At 38.0% G+C, this 20,325-nt stretch overlaps 1 protein-coding gene across 7 annotated transcripts in view; it reads right to left on the bottom strand.

The window, feature by feature from the left end:
* LOC115211112 (cAMP-regulated phosphoprotein 21) overlaps window positions 1-20,325 on the bottom strand; it is a 242,178-nt gene that overhangs the window by 105,576 nt on the left and 116,277 nt on the right. For all 7 annotated transcript variants that reach the window (XM_029780027.2, XM_029780028.2, XM_029780031.2 and 4 more), the window contains 3 exons: window positions 11,499-11,633; window positions 3,850-4,010; window positions 271-405 (listed from right to left, as the gene is read on the bottom strand). In XM_029780027.2, the coding sequence (XP_029635887.1) occupies window positions 271-405; window positions 3,850-4,010; window positions 11,499-11,625 (423 nt within the window). In that variant the 5' untranslated portion in view covers window positions 11,626-11,633. The remainder of the gene's footprint in view (window positions 1-270; window positions 406-3,849; window positions 4,011-11,498; window positions 11,634-20,325) is intronic.

Raw genomic sequence — 20,325 nt, 5'->3', positions numbered from 1 at the left:
GTGTGTGTTTGTGTGTCTGTGTTTGTCCCCTTAGCATTGCTTGACAACCGATGCTGGTGTGTTTACGTCCCCATCACTTAGCGGTTCGGCAAAAGAGACCGATAGAATAAGTACTGGGCTTACAAAGAATAAGTCCTGGGATTGATTTGCTCGACTAAAGGCGGTGCTCCAGCATGGCCGCAGTCAAATGACTGAAACAAGTAAGAGAGTAAAGAGTAAAAGAGAGAGAGAATGTTTCAAAATAGAGCAATCAGCAGATGCAAATCTTACTTGAGGTAGTGGCAACGAATCATTTGAAACTCCAGTGTGTGTGGAGTAGTTTTCTGGGGGAGGAGATCCATCTTCATCTGTTTCACAGCATAGCGCAGCACTGCGACGTAAAGATTTAGTTTTTGTTTGAAGTGGCTGTAAGAGAAAGTAATAAATTAACAGACTGTATTAAGACTGTAAATTAGACATTTCAGAGTTGATACATTTAATATATAAATCATACTTATAACAATTTACAGGCCAGTAAAAGAGAAAAGATAAATTGATGCCTAAACTGTCCCATTAAACAAAGCTATATTTTTTGCATATGTTATTTAAATCTCTAAGTTATTTTAAGAAGCTGTTTTTCTCAGTTTTCAAAATTAATACAAATTTTTCTGTATTTCTACTGTATTCATTTAATAAGTTTTCTTAAGACATCTCAACTGAAAAATCCTCATTAACCATTCTAATCATTGTCACTATAGACTAGATGGATGCACCAAAACTTCTTTTATGGAAACTCTTGTTCAAAATAGTGGAGGCGCAATGGCCCAGTGGTTAGGGCAGCGGACTCGCGGTTTCGATTCCCAGACCGGGCGTTGCGAGTGTTTATTGAGCGAAAACACCTAGAGCTTCACGAGGCTCCTGCAGGGGGTGGTGGTGAACCCTGCTGTACTCTTTCACCACAACTTTCTCTCACTCTTACTTCCTGTTTCTGTTGTACCTGTATTTCAAAGGGCCGGCCTTGTCACTCTCTGTGTCACGCTGAATATCCCTGAGAACTGCGTTAAGGGTACACGTGTCTGTGGAGTGCTCAGCCACTTACACGTTAATTTCACAAGCAGGCTGTTCCGTTGATCGGATCAACCGGAACCCTCGTCGTCGTAACCGATGGAGTGCTTCCCATGTTCAAAATACCTCAATATTCTCTAATTTCTTGACAATCTTCTGTCGTTTTTTATTCTGTCCTTCTATCACACATTTGCCCAAATCTTCAAAACTGCACTTCTTCATATGCCATAGTCTTTACAAACACTTTACTTTTCAATAAACCCATAAATTTGATTCAGATGAAATGAATCTCTAAACTATATTTCTTCAACGGTTCTACTAAAGCTTCAACTTTACAGCTGGCACTTAATTGCCCTGTCACCTACATAGACTTAATTACATTTTTGAAAAAAAAAATTAATCATTCAAAAAACTATTCTTTTTTTCCAATGACCAGTGTTTTCATTTTTACAAAGGTCTTCATGTCTTAAATGGAAAGTTTTAAAGAAAACAAGTTTACTAGTTTTGAAAAATCATTTGGGAATTTGGTAAAAGAAAATACAGTAATACCTCACTTTACGAGTTTTATTTTTCAAGCACAAGATCCAAATTCTGAATGAAATGCAAAAGTTTCTACTACCAAAGCAAATGCTTCTGCATATTACCAAGAAATTTATAGAGTGAAAAAAAAATGCTTCTTCTAAGCAAACAATTCTGGACTTGCTTTTTAAAAAGAAATCTACAAGTCTGTCTATGAGTGCTTGTGAATCGGTGATCACGTCTAGAAGAGATGGTGTGCGTGAAAGTGATTTAGAAAACATTTATAATAACATTATAAATGATCTTGACATTCTTTTTACTTTACATAAAATATTCTTTACATTCTATTGTTATTTTATTGACATTTATTTATGAGTATTATAAATTTCATAGGTAAAATATTTTCCTACGAACAAATTATGATTTATAACATTGCTACTATGGGAAATTACTGCTCTGCTTTATGAGTTTTCACTTTACAAGTGGCCTCTGGGAACAAATTAACTTGTTTATCAAGGCATTACTGCATTAGTAAAATTCTGATTATAATTTGAACGAAGCTAATTTCCTGCTGTATTTCTCTTGAACCCTTTATTCCAATTACACTTATACCTTCTTCCTAGCCTTTGATAAATCTTTCTGCTATTCTTTATTATTTTTAATTGCATATCATACTTAGGAAAATTTCTTCATCTTTCATGAACAGTTTCTTACTTCACACCATACAACATTGATCAGACAACCAAAAAAAATAACAGAATATATACATGACTATGTTTAGAAAACTGTTTAGAAATGAAATTGTTTATTCTCTATACCGCACAGACAAATTGCAGCTTTAAAAGAAAAATCATCTTTGCAATATGCGAGGGCAGTGAAGCACCAAAAAGACCTTCTGTCTCAAAGTGGTCTACACAGAAAACTCTTCATAGCCTGTATAATTTAATATTTTATTCAAGACACAAATGCATCACTTGCATAAATGATGTAATGTCTCTAAAAATTACTCAGGGTGGGGCGTAGAAAAAAAAATGTCCTCACCAACTTTGGCCTGCAACCAGAATTTAAGTTGTATTATCCTTTGTTTTATTTCATGGTTATTACAAATACTTATCTTTCTCACTCTTCACTCTATTGCCTTGCAAAAAAAAAAAGGCCAAACCCAATGTCTAATGATTCCAATACATAATTCTAAAGATGCATGCAAGTGATATGTTTATGTGTTTATATGTAACCATCCTGTATATTGGTACATGTTCACAACACCATTTATGTTTTCTAAATACATTTATTCCACTATCATTCACAATTTATATATATTTTTCCAAATGTTCACCAACTGTTTTCCCTTTTATTTTTCTCTCATATCAATTCCTTTAAGTTTACTTCCTCTCTGCCTTGCTTATTATTATCAATTAATCAGCCTCTCTATTTCCTTAGCACATACTTGCTTTATAATTTCCAGAAGTTTGAGATAGATTTCTCTTTCTCTCAAAACCTTGAAAACAAATAAAACCCAAAAATATTATGACTGGACATTTGCCTTTTCTATTTTTCGTTACCTAACAATTATTTTATTCCTAAATTTCACTATTCAGTAATTTTTATTCAGTCTATCTACACAGCTTCCCATAATTTGGATCATATATATTTTCTTCAATAAATGTTTCAGATCATATATATGTAATATATTTATTAGCAAAATAACATTTTTTAAAGTAGGTTTCTAATAAACTCCACTAAAAGAGAGACAGGATGAATAGAATTTCTTTAACCGACAAGAAAACATCTAATTTCTATCTTAATAGTGGTTAAAATTTACAAATAATATGTATTATAAAATGTCTTGCTCAAGAACACAACATGCAGTCTGGTCCAGAAATTGAACTCACTACCTCATGATTGTGAGCCTGATGCTCTAACCACTGAGTCATGCACCTTCACAACAAACAATAGTAAATAATCCACATTCTTGAATTAAATTTTCTTACATTTGAAGATGAGAAGTAAACTCTTTGAAAAGATTATTTATGATGATGCTCTTCTGAATAATGATATACAGTAAAACATTTAAATTAATAATGCTTGGATTCCATCCCTCATCTTTCTACCTATATTCTAATTTCTAGCTGAAAAAAGAAGAGGAAATGAGAATGCAAAAGTGTTATATTACAGTAGCTTTTCATACCAAAAGAATTCTTCAGAAGGATGAATGGTTATTTTTTTTTTCTTTTTTCATCCATAAAAGTAATGTTTTTCATTAAGAAATTTAAAGCATATTCTTACTGGGTAGCGTATATTTTTAATGACAATCTGTACTGGTTCTGGATGCTGCAGTTTCTGATGGTGCTGAACATCTTGATCTGCATAAGATGTTGGTTTGTAGTCATCTGGAGAGATTGATTTCGGAGACTCTCCTGATGACTGCACTCCAGGGGTATCTGGTCCTGGAAACAAAAGTACAGTTTTTAAAAAATAATCCAGGGAGTAAAAAGAAATAAAATAAAATCTTAGCAAAGACTAAAGCGTTAGCAAGTAGGAAAGAAGAACCGTGGTATTGTCACGGAAATGGCCTCGCTTGATTTGCAGGAAGGTGTGTGTAGGAACTCCTCATGTTGTACACAGTATAAGTTATGGACACTCAAGGGGTATACTGGACTCACATACAGGCAGGCTAACAGAGAAGGTAAGCTTTGTATGTGGCAGATGCACTGGAGCAATATACACTAAAGAGCGCAATGGAAATAGACTCTCTTAATTGCCTGGCTGGCTTACTAGAAGTAGTTGATAACATGTCATCTAGGTGACATAATTAGCAGGAGAGATGGCTGTTCAGAAAGTATAGTAGCCAAAGTAAGGACAAGTTGGAAAATGTTGACAACAAACATCTCTCTCAGAGTGAAAGGTAGGTTATATGGCATTTGTGTTAGAACTGTGTCATTAGTAGTGAGTGCACAAGACTTGTAAAGACTAGAAAGAAATGAGGCAAGTATAATTTGATGGATGTGTGTTGATGGTGTACAATAAATACCCAGGTACAAATGAGCTGAGAGAAAAAGTGAGTATTAGAGGAATCAGGTGTAGTGCACAAGAGAGAAGACTGCACTGATATGGATATACGATGTGTATGGAGGAAATATGCAGCACAAGGAAGTGCCAAATGTTTCAAGTTAGTGGAACCTGTTGAAGAGGGGAACCAAGGAAGGCATGGGATGAAGTAGTGAAGGCTGATCTGAAGAAGCTGCATCACAAATATGAGATGATAAAAGACCATATGAATGGTGGTATATAGCGCTACAGGCAGAAATGTTAGCATGCCGGACGAAATGCTTAGCCATATTTCATCTGCCATTACGTTCTGAGTTCAAATTCCGCCGAGGGCGACTTTGCCTTTCATCCTTTCAGGGTCGATAAATAAAGTACCAGTTACGCACTGGGGTCGATATAATCGACTTAATCCCTTTGTCTGTCCTTGTTTGTCCCCTCTATGTTTAGCCCCTTGTGGGTAGTAAAGAAATATATATAGCGCTGCAGGAGTATTCTGACATGAAAGTAGCATGTAGAGGCTGGAATGTTTTGTATTCTGCCATGCTTACATTTACATTCACTCTCATCAAATTGTTGTTCATCACCCACACCCATTGCCCATCACGTTATCACTCATAGCCCTCCATCTCTCACCTCCCCACCTCCTGTACTGGCTTCATTGCTCTGACTCCCTTATCCTTCACTCAACCTATATATGACTTTCGGAAACATTTTTTCACACTCAGAGTTGCTGAAGCATGGAATAAACTGTCTGCGTCAGTTGTTGACTGCCATGACACTGCATCCTTTAAGGCCCTCATGCTTTCCGAAATCCGCCGAAACTACACCTGATTATATATACACTTTAGATGAGTTGTAGTGCACCTGAGCACTGTACACAATTATTATTATTATTATTATTATTATTATATGAGAGGGTGCATTGGATCATGCTCACCTTCTACAGAATACACTCTAACTTTGCCCTTCTGCACTGCCAGCCATTACTCTCTCTCTTTCTCTCTCCTCTAGGCCATTTCTATTACTACTCTCACCTACTCTTGCTTTTATCACATCATCTACCCTTTGTCTATCTCTGCTATTGCCAGTGATAGTAACCCCACACCAAATAACTGCTTTTTCTAACATACTTGTTTCTTTTTGGACCTTCTAATGCTACCTTTCTCTCTCCTACCCACCAATTCCTATGCCACTTGAGCAAATGTACACACCCAAGATTACTGGGTATTCTCTACACTTGCACTCTTGTCCCCTCACTCAGTCAGCTATTTCTGGTCTCCCCAATGTCATCAATCACTCTCTTATTCCTCTCCTTGGTCTACACATCTTATGTTACTGAGTATTCTCTACTGTTATTATGTACACTCCTGTGCTGGTACCATGATGGAACTAACATTCCCCCCATCATACTCACTCTACAATGATTAGTGAGACAACCTCTCTATTACAAAACAGTTGGCAAAATGGACATAGAAAGCATGGAGTTGTGAAGTTGCCTTAGTCCTGTCTTGTCAAAAACCATTCAACTTCTGTGGTGTTGGTGCCACAAAAAAATGCACTCAATAAATTATGTAAAGTGGTTGGTAATAGGAAGGGATGTGGCCACAGAAACCATGCTAAAGGGCATTACAGGCACAAGTCTATGGGAGAAGTGGCACCTCATAAAAAATAATTCAGATATGATGACCTGTCCAATCCGTTCTAGTCTGAAAAGTAGACATAAAATGGTGATGGTATATCATTATCGTCATCCTTTTGATGTCAACTTTTCCATGCTTGCATGAGTCAGGTGAAATTTGTTGAGACAGATTTTCTGTGGCTGGATGCCTCTCCTGTCACTAAGCCTAATCTGTTTCCAAGTAAAGTAATATTTACCCCATGGCCAGACAGGTGTTTCATGGAAGACTGAAAACGAACAACATTGTTTTTATGAAGGAGATGCTTGTTTACAATCATCATGTATTCTCAAACATAGGCACGCACACACACACACACACACATACGACAGGCTTCTTTCAGTTTCTGCCTACCAAATCCACTCACAAGGCTTTGAACAGCCCAGGTCTATAATAGAAGACACTTGCCCAAGGTGCTGCAAAGTGGAGCTTCTAAAGCACAGCTGCATTATATGCATGTGTGCATGTATGGTATGTAAGTATGTGTGGTGTGGGTGTGTGTATATATATATATATATATACACACATACAAAGTAAGATAGGGGTTATGGGTGTAACCCACTATGGGATAGTATTTATCCAATATACTGTTGGTAAAGTACCTAGATTCTTAATACATAAATGTTTTTAATTGCAATGCAATTAACTCACTTAATGTATTAAACAGGTGAAGGTAAAGAAATATTTTTACCGTAAATTTATAATACAAATAAGAAAATAAAGAAACAAGTTTAGTTTGTTCATCAACTTTCGGATATTAGAATTTTGGATTATTTAATCAACAAAAATTCTAATATCCGAAAGTTGATGAACAAACTAAACTTGTTTCACCATTTTCTTATTTGTATTATATATATATATATATACACAACGACCTTGAACCCACAAGTGTGAACAAGAGAGACAGAGCAAGGCAGAAACAAGGAAAATGCTACTTATATTTGAACACTATACAAATATTCCTTTAAAAAAACATTTTCAATTTTTCTAAATTTAATTATTTAATCATTACAGTTGAAAAGGTTTCAAAATGACTGAAACCAGTACTGAAATGTTCTTTATAAAATTATTTTAGCATTTTCTATTTTGACTTATTTTTTCATATATATCAACTTGTGTTCCTTTTCATCCTTATACATATATATATATATATATACATATATATACATATATATATATATATATATATATATACATATATATATATATATATATATATATACATATATATAATATATATATATATATATATATATATATATTATATATATATATATATATATATATATATATATATGTGTGTGTATATATTTACTTAAAATCAGTAACAGAATTGCTAATCTTCATGCAATGATCATGAAGGGTAACAATTTGAATACACTGATTAATTTTAGGAGTCTGTAAATATTGGCATAACGACTCTCTCTAGACACAACAGAAGTTTGTAGAGTTATTGTTATTTTTATATTCTGATTATGTGACAAATATATTTTAATGATACATACTGAATTGATAACTGGTCTTTTACCCTACTTTGTTGCTTAATAATTTTTATCAAAACCATTAAAAACTTTCCGAACATCTTGTATACAGTAGATAAATAATTGTGTCATATTAAATGACATAAACACTATTTACTGAAACTAGGCATATTTCAACTAATATTAAATTCTTAATTTTTCCTTCTATTCTACACCAATGTGAAGTCACATTACTGTTTAGGACAACGTAGTGGTAGCTACATAACTATGTTTGGTTCAGTGGGCATCTCTTTGGTCAAATTCTTCTGATGCAATACCACGAGAGGCTTCATCATAATTCCACACATTGAGTTCTTACCTATATAAAACACCTTTGTTGTGATGTTGGTTAGAAAGCCAAAGGTATGCTGTCATTTGTCCAAGTTGAAAACTCAGACAGATGGAGGAGGAAGGTATCAGGTTTCCCCCCGTTCTAGATTATATTTTAATTTAGACTGAAGAAGAATAACATACCTACAACTAAGTTTCTTGAGTGTTGTGCTGTCTATGCTGACACACTATAACAACCTCAAATATATTAAATATATTAAACAAATACAAATGACAAACACTATTTTCATAGATCAATTTTAATTAAACCCCTTGGTCTACAAGGTCATTTAAGATTTGTATTATTTAATTAGTATGATAGGAACAGATTAAATCAGAAGCACTCATTTCTAGAAAGTTTTTAAAAGAAAGGGAATAAAGTTTTATTACTTGCATATCATCATCATCATCATCATCGTTTAATGTCCGTTCTCCATGCTAGCATGGGTTGGACGGTTCGACCGGGGATCTGGGAAGCCAGAAGGCTGCACCAGGCTCCGGTCTTATCTGGCAATGTTTCTACAGCTGGATGCCCTTCCTAACGCCAACCACTCCGTGAGTGTAGTGGGTGCTTTTTACGTGCCACTTGCACTGGTGCCAGGCGAGGCTGGCATCGGCCACGGTCGGATTGGTGCATTTTACATGCCACCTGCACGGAAGCCAGTCGAGGCGGCACTGGCTTCGGCCACGATTCGGATGGTGCTTTTTACGTGCCACCGACACCGACATATAGCTATGATTAATATAGGTTTCAGTTTCAATTTACACTTTCTCGGTTTCATTTAAAGTTTACATTTTCATGAAATACAACCATTTGTTTTTAGTTTAAAATTTTGATTCTTAACAGCAATAACACTCCAATTATAACTAAAAATTTCTGATGTATTAACCTACAATTAAACATTCAACACAACAAATATTAGTTTTGTATTTTCTCCAGTTTACTCATTCTCTAACAATACATCTTGATTAATTTTATGTGTGTGTGGAAGTGCAATGGCCCAGTGGTTAGGGCAGTGAACTCGCGGTCATAGGATTGCGGTTTCGATTCCCAGATCAAGCGTTGTGGGTGTTTATTGAGTGAAAACACCTAAAGCACCATGTGGCTCTGGCAGTGCGTGGTGGTGAACCCTGCTATATTCTTCCACCACAATCTTCTCTCACTCTTTCTTTCTGTTTCTGCTGTACCTGTATTTCAAATGGCCAGCCCTGTCGCACTCTGTGTCACGCTGAATCTCCCTGAGAACTACGTTAAGGGTACATGTGTCTGTGGAGTGCTCAGCCACTTGCATGTTAATTTCATGAGCAGGCTGTTCCATTGATCGAACCAACTGGAACCCTTGTCATCATAACTGAGAGAGTGCCATGATATATAAACACACACATATATATATGTGACCTTGCAAAATGTGACCTCGTGTGTACCGTTGGCGATTTTTTTCCTCTGTCTTCCTTTCTCCTATGTTTCCGACGAAGAGCTCCACTTGAAACGTTAAACCCTCCTTCTTTCCTGAGCGTTCACTAATACTATATTTGTTCCACGTTCTCGCGTTGTGCTTTTTTGTGCTTTCTTGTTTGGATTAACTATATATATATATATATATATATATATATATATAATATATATATATATATATATATATATATATAGACAAAAACTTGTTGATGCAGACTTTCTACAGCTGGATGCACATCCTGCATGCAACCCATACCTGTTTTACAGGTAAGGTATTTTCATTTAACTGGCCCTTACACATTGAAAGAGATGAAAACACTGAAATTATGGGTGTTTTGCTTTTTGGAGAATGTAAACAAAGACGCTGATTTTGCTCAGGTAGTGTTAATGAGAACCTATATAGAACAACATTCATGTGTAACAAGCTATCAAGAACATTTAACATTTGTTTCCATGTTGGCACGAGCTGGATGGTCTCACAGGTCAACATACTCACACACATACATGTAAAAGCATATATACTGTTCTGTAGTACACACACTTCTGTTTGATGCCAACCACATTATCTCCTTAGTTCATTGCTGAATTATAAAATTCCTGCGGTACAGTATACATTTATCACTGATATTCTTACTTGTATTAAATAATTCATATTTAGAAATTACCATTCATATATATATATATATATACATATATTCTGAAATCAGAACGCCATGTTGGATCGTTAGCCCCTACACGCATTTTTTTCTCTCCTTGTTTCTTTTCTGTGTATCTTTCTGTTGAAGAGTGTAGGCTCGAAACGTAAAAGATTTGTTTTATTTCTATTCCTGAGAGCCATGCTAATACATTATTTGTTTGTACTCCACCTGCCTTCGTCTTTTGTTTATTTTCGTAAACCTGCCTTCGTCTTTTGTTTATTTTCGTAAACCTTCCCGTTATATATATACATACTTAATTCTGTTATAACATCAAGTTCTTAGTTAAAAATAAATTCCTAAACATGAAAAGTTTCTCATTAAGTATACTATATTACATCTATTGGTGTCCAACATTTTGATTCGAAGTTTGTTTTTTTAAATCATTCATCTACATACAACCTTACCATAAGCCACTATGATTGCTTTGCCAAGTATAGTGAGTTGATAAAACTTCAGTTAACTTCATGCAATTAGTGAACAAAAGCCTCTGCATCATCTATTTCACCCCCAAATTTCAATTAGCTGATATTACTGGAGTTATCATGCTCACTTGTTGTTTTGAGATTTCATAAAATCCTAGAGAAGGGAATTAAAGCTTTTCAACTACAACAAGTTTGTTAGTTAGTTAATTTTTTGGCTCAAAAAGCAAAAAGCAAGGCCATGTAGGGGGACATGGAGTTATGTACAGGGTGGTGTTCATGTAAAGAGTTCAGGCCACTTGAGGTCAAGGGAGACTTTGAACCGAGCGGTCATCAGCATCTTCACCATCTAGTCTGGCAGCTTGTTCCACGGATCCGCAACCCGGACGGAGAAAGCTCCTCTCCTTCGATTGAGATGAAATCGTTGCAGATAGAGCTTTTCGGAATGACCCTGCAGCCGACGCTCTGGAGCAGGAGTGAAGAACAGCTCTTTCAAGAGGTTACACTTTCTGCTTATGATGTTGTGAGCAAGAATGAGGTCAGCACGGCGACGAAAGTGAATCTACTTTATATGTATTTAGCATGCAGAACACTCACCTAAAGTACTTTCTCTCAGCCCTATTTGTTAATCATTTTAAAGAGTGTTTTGAGTAGAGTGTTTATAGACTATTTGTATTGTAATATACAACAAGCTAGATCCATTCTTTAGCATTAACACATTTATGATTCTCTCTACTACATTTATCTAACTCAGCAATGTAATTGTATCAGAAAACTGTTCAACTTACCAGCAGTTATGGTGTTGTCAGATTGATCAGAGCTTGGGCTATGGGTGCTATTGTCATCCTCGGTCTCTTCGAACTCTGTCTGCTTTTGTAAAGGTTTTGGAGGACGCCGCTCTATGGATTCTGCCATGGTAACTTCTGTCAATTTGAAGAAATATGAAAAAAAAAAAAAATAAGTAAAATGTAGATTACAAGAAGTAAAGATCAAGTGTTTTATTTCATCACAAGAAAACAAACGTGATGATAATTTTTAAGATTGTAAGCAGAGACCAATCAACAGGTGGTTTTTCTAAAATTTTCAAAAGAAGAATTGTTTAGAAGCAGTTACTGTAGTGTAACTAACCATACAGGAAATAAATGCACAATTGGTTTTCTACCAATAAGCAAAAGGTAAGCATTTCTTAAAAAAAAAAAATCTTTTCAATCAGTTAAATCTATTTCAGTCATATTTAACCAGATTTTTTCTTTTACCAATTTCTCTTGAAATAAACTGTTTTTCTTTCAATTGAATTTTAAAAAATAATGAAGATAATAAAATGATATGATCAAATGTGAAATTTAAATGAGAAAGTCTATCTAGATGACTTTAAAAGAGGAAGTTTGTATCATGAAACTGAAGGCAATCTTGGGTAGGCTGGTATCAAAAGTGTTAAACTATACAAACTTGAGAAAATATGTTGTGAAAATGTAATACAAGTTGATGCAGAACTTGAAAGAAATTCTTATGATCAGCACTTAAGGATATCTAAACAAACAACAGAGATCATAAGCAATAATTTAAATAACTGTTATGAAAACAGAAATATACTAGCGATATATTGGCATATAATGCATAAGGATTAGAAGATAGAGATAACAGATTAAAATATTTACTTTAAAAACAGAGGCTTTTATGAACAGACAGAAATAGACAATTGAGACAACAAAAACAGGGTTAGTCTAAAAATCAATGTTGATGCAGGGATGACAAGATCATATATTCTAGAATTAAACTGACATTGCAAACAAATTAAAATTCAAAATCTATATTGCTATACTTAAGATTTGACACTCACTCACACAACACTATACTGGCTGGTTAAAATAACTGACACTTCTATAATTTCTCACAGGCAGGTATCAAAAAAAGTTTTTTTACATCCTATGAGGACCTTACTGTTGTTTCTAGTCATGTGACAACAACAACAATAAGCACACACACACACACACATACACACATGTATGTGAGAGCATACTCTCTTTACTCTTTTACTTGTTTCAGTCATTTGACTGCGGCCATGCTGGAGCACCGCCTTTAGTCGAGGAAATCGACCCCGGGACTTATTCTTTGTAAGCCCAGTACTTATTCTATCGGTCTCTTTTGCCGAACCGCTAAGTAACGGGGACGTAAACACACCAGCATCGGTTGTCAAGCAATGCTAGGGGGACAAACACAGACTTGTAAACATACACACAAATACATATATATATATATACATATATACGACAGGCTTCTTTCAGTTTCTGTCTACCAAATCCACTCACAAGGCATTGGTCGGCCCGAGGCTATAGCAGAAGACACTTGCCTAAGATGCCACGCAGTGGGACTGAACCCGGAACCATGTGGTTGGTAAGCAAGCTACTTACCATACAGCCACTCCTGCGCATAGCTAACAATATTTATGCATAACACACTGTCTATTAGAAACTTAAGTTGAAATTCCAGGTAGTTAAGCTACAGATTTATTTAAAACCAATTGTACACAGAAAAATAAAAGGGACTTTCCTGACATGTTTGAAGACCAATTACTAGGGGAGAAGTACTCTTTCAGTCTTCTGTGTACTATTTAAGTAAAACATAAATCAGAAAGTTATATGGCAGACACGTTAGCGCGCCAGGCGAAATGCTTAGCGGTATTTTGTCTGTCGTTACGTTCTGAGTTCAAATTCCGCCGAGGTCAACATTGCCTTTCATTCTTTCGGGGTCGATAAATAAAGTACCAGTTTCGCACTGGGGCGATATAATCGACTCAATCCCTTCGTCTGTCCTTGTTTGTCCCCTCTATGTTTAGCCCCTTCTGGGCAGTAAAGAAAAATATATAATAGCTAGACTAATTTGGATTTAGTACTGGTGAGATTAAATAAAGATAAATTTAAGTAGTAAGATTACAGTTTACACACACACACACTGTTTCCGTAGAATACTGTAAATGAATGACATTATTTGTGTGACAGTGACACTCATTTACAACTATGATGCAATATCAAGAAAAGGATACACCCATATAATGAGCTTCCTTCAATTTTCGGCAACCAAATCCACTCCTAAAGCTTTGGTCAGCCCCTGGGCTACAATGGAAGACACTAGCCAAAGGCACTTTGTGACAGGATTGAACCAGAAACCATGTTGTTGGGAAGCAAATATTTTAACACCTGCAGAAGTTTGTGAATATATAGGATTGTGTGTGTACATTTGTGTATGTGTATACATATATATTAAACACACACACACAAACATGCATACATACACACACACAGTGTATTAGTCAGGGTGTTGCACTCACAATTGTTAGATCATGTGTTTGATTTTTGGACTGGAGGGCATATTGTGTTCTTGAGGAAAACACTACATTTCATGTTGCTCCAGTTCATTCAGCTGTAAATGAATTAATTCCAAGAGGGAGTAGCCCTCTGAACAGTGGGAATGTTGGCCTGCTTGCCTAGCCAGTGAGATGGCATCATTCGAAAGCTAAAATGATGCAAAGTTCATTGTGACCAGTGATGTATAACAACATCTGATAGTCTAGTTGAATACGCGATATATACACACATATACGTTTTATATATCATCATCATCATCATCATCATCATTTAGCATCCGCTTTCCATGCTAGCATGGGTGGACGGTTCTACTGGGGTCTGTGAAGCCAGAAGGCTTCATCAGGCCCAGTCAATCTGGCAGTGTTTCTACGGCTGGATGCCCTTCTAACGCCAACCACTCCGTGAGTGTAGTGGGTGCTTTTTATGTGCCACCCGCACTGGTGCCAGGACAGAGCTGGCAAACGGCCACGAACGGATGGTGCTTTTTATGTGCCACGGCACGAGGGCCAGGCGAGGCTGGCAACGGACACGAAACGGGGCGGTGCTGGCAACGGTCGCGAAACGGAAAGTTCTCTTACATGCCACCGGCACTGGTAAAACACATCTGCAATTTCCATTGATCGATTTCCATTGATCGATTTCGATTCTGATCCTCACTTGCCTCAATGGGTCTTCACAAGCAGAGTTTCGACATGCCACCGGCACTGGTAGCACATCCGCAATTTCCATTGATCGATTTCGATTCTGATCCTCACTTGCCTCAACACGTCTTCACAAGTAGAGTTTTGTTGTCCCAAGAAGGGAAGGTAGCATACGTAGGCTGGCTCCATCCCATGTAGAAGGCCACGGGTGTGGACTCACTTGTCCTGGCGGGTCTTCTCGCGCACAGCACACTTCCAGAGGTCTCGGTCTCTAGTCATTTCCTCAGTGAGACCTTAAAGTTCGAAGGTCGTGCTTCACCACCTCGTCCCAGGTTTTCCTGGGTCTGCCTCTTCCACATATATAATATATATATATAAAATATATGTTACATTACTCGATAGTCAAGATAAAACTCTGAGTTTCAGATGCTGAAGTGGAAATCCACAACACCATCTCTTCGGTTATCTGCGTGGATTCCCACTTCGGCATCTGAAACTCAGAGTTTATCTTGACTATCAAGTAATGTAACATATTATTTTATAGATAAATTTCCTCTAGTTACATAATATTGAGGGGTCTCTTTCCTTTCGTTATCTTTACGTTTTACCAATATATATTATATAATATATATATATATATATATATATATATATATATATATATATATAAAAAGTCAAAATAAGGGTGAAAAAATTGGATATTAATTAGTAACATCATTCAAACACCAAGTGGCCTAGCGTATAAAAGACTGGGATACAGTAAAAATTATTAATACAAAACAATAAGAGAGAGTCCACTATGTGGACGCTCTAACGCTAGATATAGATCCGCAAAGGGAATCCACCACCAAAGAATTGTTCTCAAGAATTAATTCAACATGCCAAGAACGTAAGCAAGCAGGACAAATGAAATATATATATATATATATATCATCATCATCATCATCATCATCATTTAGCGTCCGTTTTCCATGCTAGCATGGGTTGGACGGTTCAACTGGGGTCTGGGGAGCCGAAGGCTGCACCAGGCCAGTCAGATCTGGCAGTGTTTCTACAGCTGGATGCCCTTCCTAACGCCAACCACTCCGAGAGTGTAGTGGGTGATTTTATGTGCCACCGACACAGGTGCAGACGAGGCTGGGCGAAGGCCACGCTCGAATGGTGTTTTTATGTGCCACCGACACAGGTGCCAGACGAGGCTGGCAGGACGGCCACGCTCGGATGGTGTTTTTATGTGCCACCGACCACAGGTGCCAGACGAGGCTGGCAGACGGCCACGCTCGGATGGTGTTTTTATGTGCCACCGACACAGGTGCCAGATGAGGCTGGCGGACGGCACAATCGGATGGTGTTTGTTACGTCCTCAAAGCACGGAGGCCAGTCTATGCGGTACTGGCTACGGCCACTTTCGGATGATTTTCTTGTGTGCCACCGGCACTGGTACCAAAAGATACAAATTCCATTTATGTTCATCTATTTTGATTTGTTTTGATTTGATTGATTTCACTTGCCTCAACAGGTCTTCACAAGTGTCACAAGAAGGAAGGTATGCACAGGTGGACTGTCTACGTCGCCGGGTCTTCGGATGGTGTCTTTATGTGCCACCGACACAGGTGCCAGATGTGGCTGGCGAACGGCCACGATCGGATGGTTTTCTTGTGTGCCACCGGTACTGGAACCACAAGATACAAATTCCATTGATGTTCATCTATTTTGATTTGTTTTGATTTTCACTTGCCTCAACAGGTCTTCACAAGTGTCACGCGTGTCAACACACTTGCCTCAACAGGTCTCCACAAGTGTCACACACTTGCCTCTGCCTCAACAGGTCTTCACAAGTGTCACACACTGCCTCTGCCTCAACAGGTCTTCACAAGTGTCCTAAGAGGGAAGGTATGCACAGGTGGACTGACTACGTCGCCGGGTCTTGGATGGTGTTTTTATGTGCCACCGACACAGGTGCCAGGTGAGGCTGGCGAACGGCCACGATCAGATGGTGTTTGTTGTGCCCACAGCACGGAGGCCAGTCGATGCGGTACCAGCTACGCCACGTTCGGATGGTTTTCTTGTGTGCCACCGGTACTGGAACCACAAAGATACAAATTCCATTGATATTCATCTATTTTGATTTGGTTTGATTTTCACTTGCCTCAACAGGTCTTCACAAGGGTCACACACTTGCCTCAACGGGTCTCCACAAGTGTCACACACTTGCCTCTGCCTCAACAGGTCTTCACAAGTGTCACACACTTGCCTCAACAGGTCTTCACAAGTGTCATAAGAGGGAAGGTATGCACAGGTGGACTGACTACGTCGCCGGGTCTTCGGATGGTGTCTTTATGTGCACCGGCACAGGTGCCAGATGAGGCTGGCGCACGGCCACGATCGGATGGTGTTTGTTGTGCCCACAGCACGGAGGCCAGTCGATGCGGTAGGTTACGGCACGTTTGGGTGGTTTTCTTGTGTGCCACCGGCCTGGTACCACAAAGAATACAATTCCAGATGTTCATCTATTTTGATTGTTTTTGATTTGATTTGATTTGATTTTCACTTGCCTCAACAGGTCTTCATAAGTGTCACAAGAAGGAGGTATGCACAGGACTGACTACGTCCCAGGTCGGGGCCACGGGTTATGCCTGACTAGTCTTGCCGGGTCTTCTCATGCACAGCATACTTCCATAGGTCTCGGTCTCTAGACATTTCCTTAGTGAGACCTAAAGTTCGAAGGTCGTGCTTCACCACTCGTCCCAGGTTTTCCTGGGTCTACCTCTTCCACAGGTTCCCTCCACTGCTAGGTTAGCACTTTTGCACACAACTATCTTCAGCCTTTCTTGTCACATGACCATACCAGCGCAGCCGTCTCTCTTGCACGCCACAACTGACGCTTCTTAGGTTCAGCTTTTCTCTCAAGGAACTTACACTCTGATGATTATGAACACTGACATTACACATCCATCGGAGCATACTGGCTTCATTTCTTGCGAGCTTACGCATTCCTCAGCAGTCACGGCCCTTGTTTCACTACCATGTAGCATGGCTGTACGTACACATGCATCATACAGTCTGCCTTTTACTCTGAGCGAGAGGCCTTTTGTCACCAGCAGGGGTAAGAGCTCTCTAAACTTTGCCCAGGCTATTCTTACTCTAGCAGTTACACTTTCAGCACACCCACCCCCGCTACTGACTTGGTCTCCTAGGTAGCGGAATATATATAAATATTAACATTTCTAAGTCTCTCTAAATACACATATGTGTGTTATCTTTACACCTGTGTGTGTGTGTGTGTGCATTATAAGTATACATTTGTTTTTGCAGAGACAAATGTATGTATGATATACAGTTGACAAACAATATATATAGCTGTTGCTAAGTTTTATGATTGTCTAAACTTGAGGAACTTCAAAGAAAAAAAAACTGATAAGACTGGTAATCAGAAGATGACGAGATATGTCTATACTAACAACCTTTCTGCCAACATTTTATTTCCTGCCTGACTTCCCCTGCTGTATGTTAATTACCACCCCCATCTGATTTCAGATATAAAGTATTTTCCAAAGTCAATCTAGTATAGTTGCTAGCCATCTCAGCACTGAAGAATTGTCAGTCTTTGTAGTCCCCTAATGTTACATATAAAAGATACATGTCTCTGGTAATTTGACAATAAGTCTTGGTTGTGTAATATGCATTACATAGCTAATAATTACATTATGTTAATGGAATGTACGTAAGATGATGTACTAAATATCTCTGAAATAATCTCTCATGTCTTGTATTGTTTTCTCTCTTTATATCTACAGTCTGACTGTCTGTATGTGTGTGTGTGTGTATGTGTGTGTATATATATATATATATATATATATATATATATATATATATATATATATACACACACACACACATGTCATGTTATCGCTGTTTGAATGGTTAGACAACAACTGATGATCCAGAGGACTAAACCAAGTACTAATATCTGATCTGGCATGGTTTCTACAACTGGTTACCTTTTTAAATGGCAACCACCTTACAGAGTGTATTCAGTGCTTTTTTCCATGGCACTAGAACTATTGAGGTCACTAAGTACCTTGCAAGTAGTACTGAGGAACATGGCTTTATACCAGGTGTATGATAGGGGTACTGAAATAGGTATCTTGCATAGCTTCCTCATTTGAAAAGAGAGAAAGTGAGAGTGTGCCCTCAAAGTACAAGGTGAATATAAAAAAGAGAATAGGGTACCAAGATAGGTAGGTTCTCAAGGGTGTAAAAAGAGTACGACAGATAGCAGTGGATGGAGTGAATGGGACGCTTGGGTGGAAACATGGTGAATATCAATTTGGGGGTAAAATGAAGGAAATAGGAGAAGTTCAAGGAGGAGGTGGTGGTGACAAATACATACATTAACATCATCGTTTTAACATCTACTTGTCCATTCTTGAATGAGTCAGACAAAAGTATGTTAAGGTAGAGTTTTCTATGGCTGAACACCTTTCTGTTGCCAACTGCACTTGTGGGATAATAACTTCCTGTTCTATCAATCAACAAACAGCCCAGAAGTGGAAACAAATGTCACAGTATGAATGAGCCCTTTGTCTACAAAGATCACAGAATATGTGAAGAAGTCCAAACAGATTTCCTTGTTGAATTGCAAGTAAACAACACTGTCAAGAAGCCATTGTTTACAAACCAGTGAATCTGTGGGAAATACAAACTGTCACACAAATATACACAATGAGCTTCTTTTAGTTTCTGTTGACAAAATCCACTCATGAGGCTTTGGTTGGCCCTAGGCCCAATAGCGCCACACAGTGGAACTGAACCTGAAATCATGTAGTCGAGAAGTGAAACTCTAAACCAGGGCCTTGTCTACACCAATAGCCACATGCATATATGCCAGTTACAGTCTTAGTTACTTACATTCAAAATATGTCCCATCATTATGAAACACTGTATGTAATTATGTAAACATATGTGCCACTGGCCTTGTGCCGGTGGCACGTAAAAAGCACCATCTGTTCGTGTCCGTTGCCAGCACCGCCCCGACTGGCCTCGTGCCGGTGGCACGTAAAAAGCACCATCCGTTCGTGGCCGTTGCCAGCCTCGCCTGGCCCCCGTGCCAGTGGCACGTAAAAAGCACCATCCGATGGTGGCCGTTTGCCAGACTCGTCTGGCACCTGTGCCGGTGGCACGTAAAAAGCACCCACTACACTCACGGAGTGGTTGGCGTTAGGAAGGGCATCCAGCCATAGAAACATTGCCAGATCAAACTGGGCCTGGTGCAGCCTTCTGGCTTCCCAGACCCCAGTTGAACCGTCCAACCCATGCTAGCATGGAAAGCGGACGCTAAACGATGATGATGATGATATCTACACACACACATACATACATATGTACATATATTCAACTTTTGATGCCAATCTGCCTGAGACTGCCCCTAGTTCCACAATACAAACTTTTTGCTTTAAAGTGATCTAATTTAAAACCTTCCATCAATATTTCATATTAATTTATGTTTTAAACATCAGTTTTATAGAGACAAAGTTATATTCAAAATTCTTCATTATTTTCAGAATTAATTGTAACAAAAGTAGTGGATTTCCTCAGAAACATGGTAA

Source organism: Octopus sinensis, linkage group LG4, assembly GCF_006345805.1.
Source record: "Octopus sinensis linkage group LG4, ASM634580v1, whole genome shotgun sequence".
In the NCBI taxonomy this organism is placed as follows: Eukaryota; Metazoa; Mollusca; class Cephalopoda; order Octopoda; family Octopodidae; genus Octopus; species Octopus sinensis.
The sequence above is the reverse complement of the archived record's forward strand: the minus strand, read 5'-3'. Positions and strand labels throughout refer to the sequence as shown.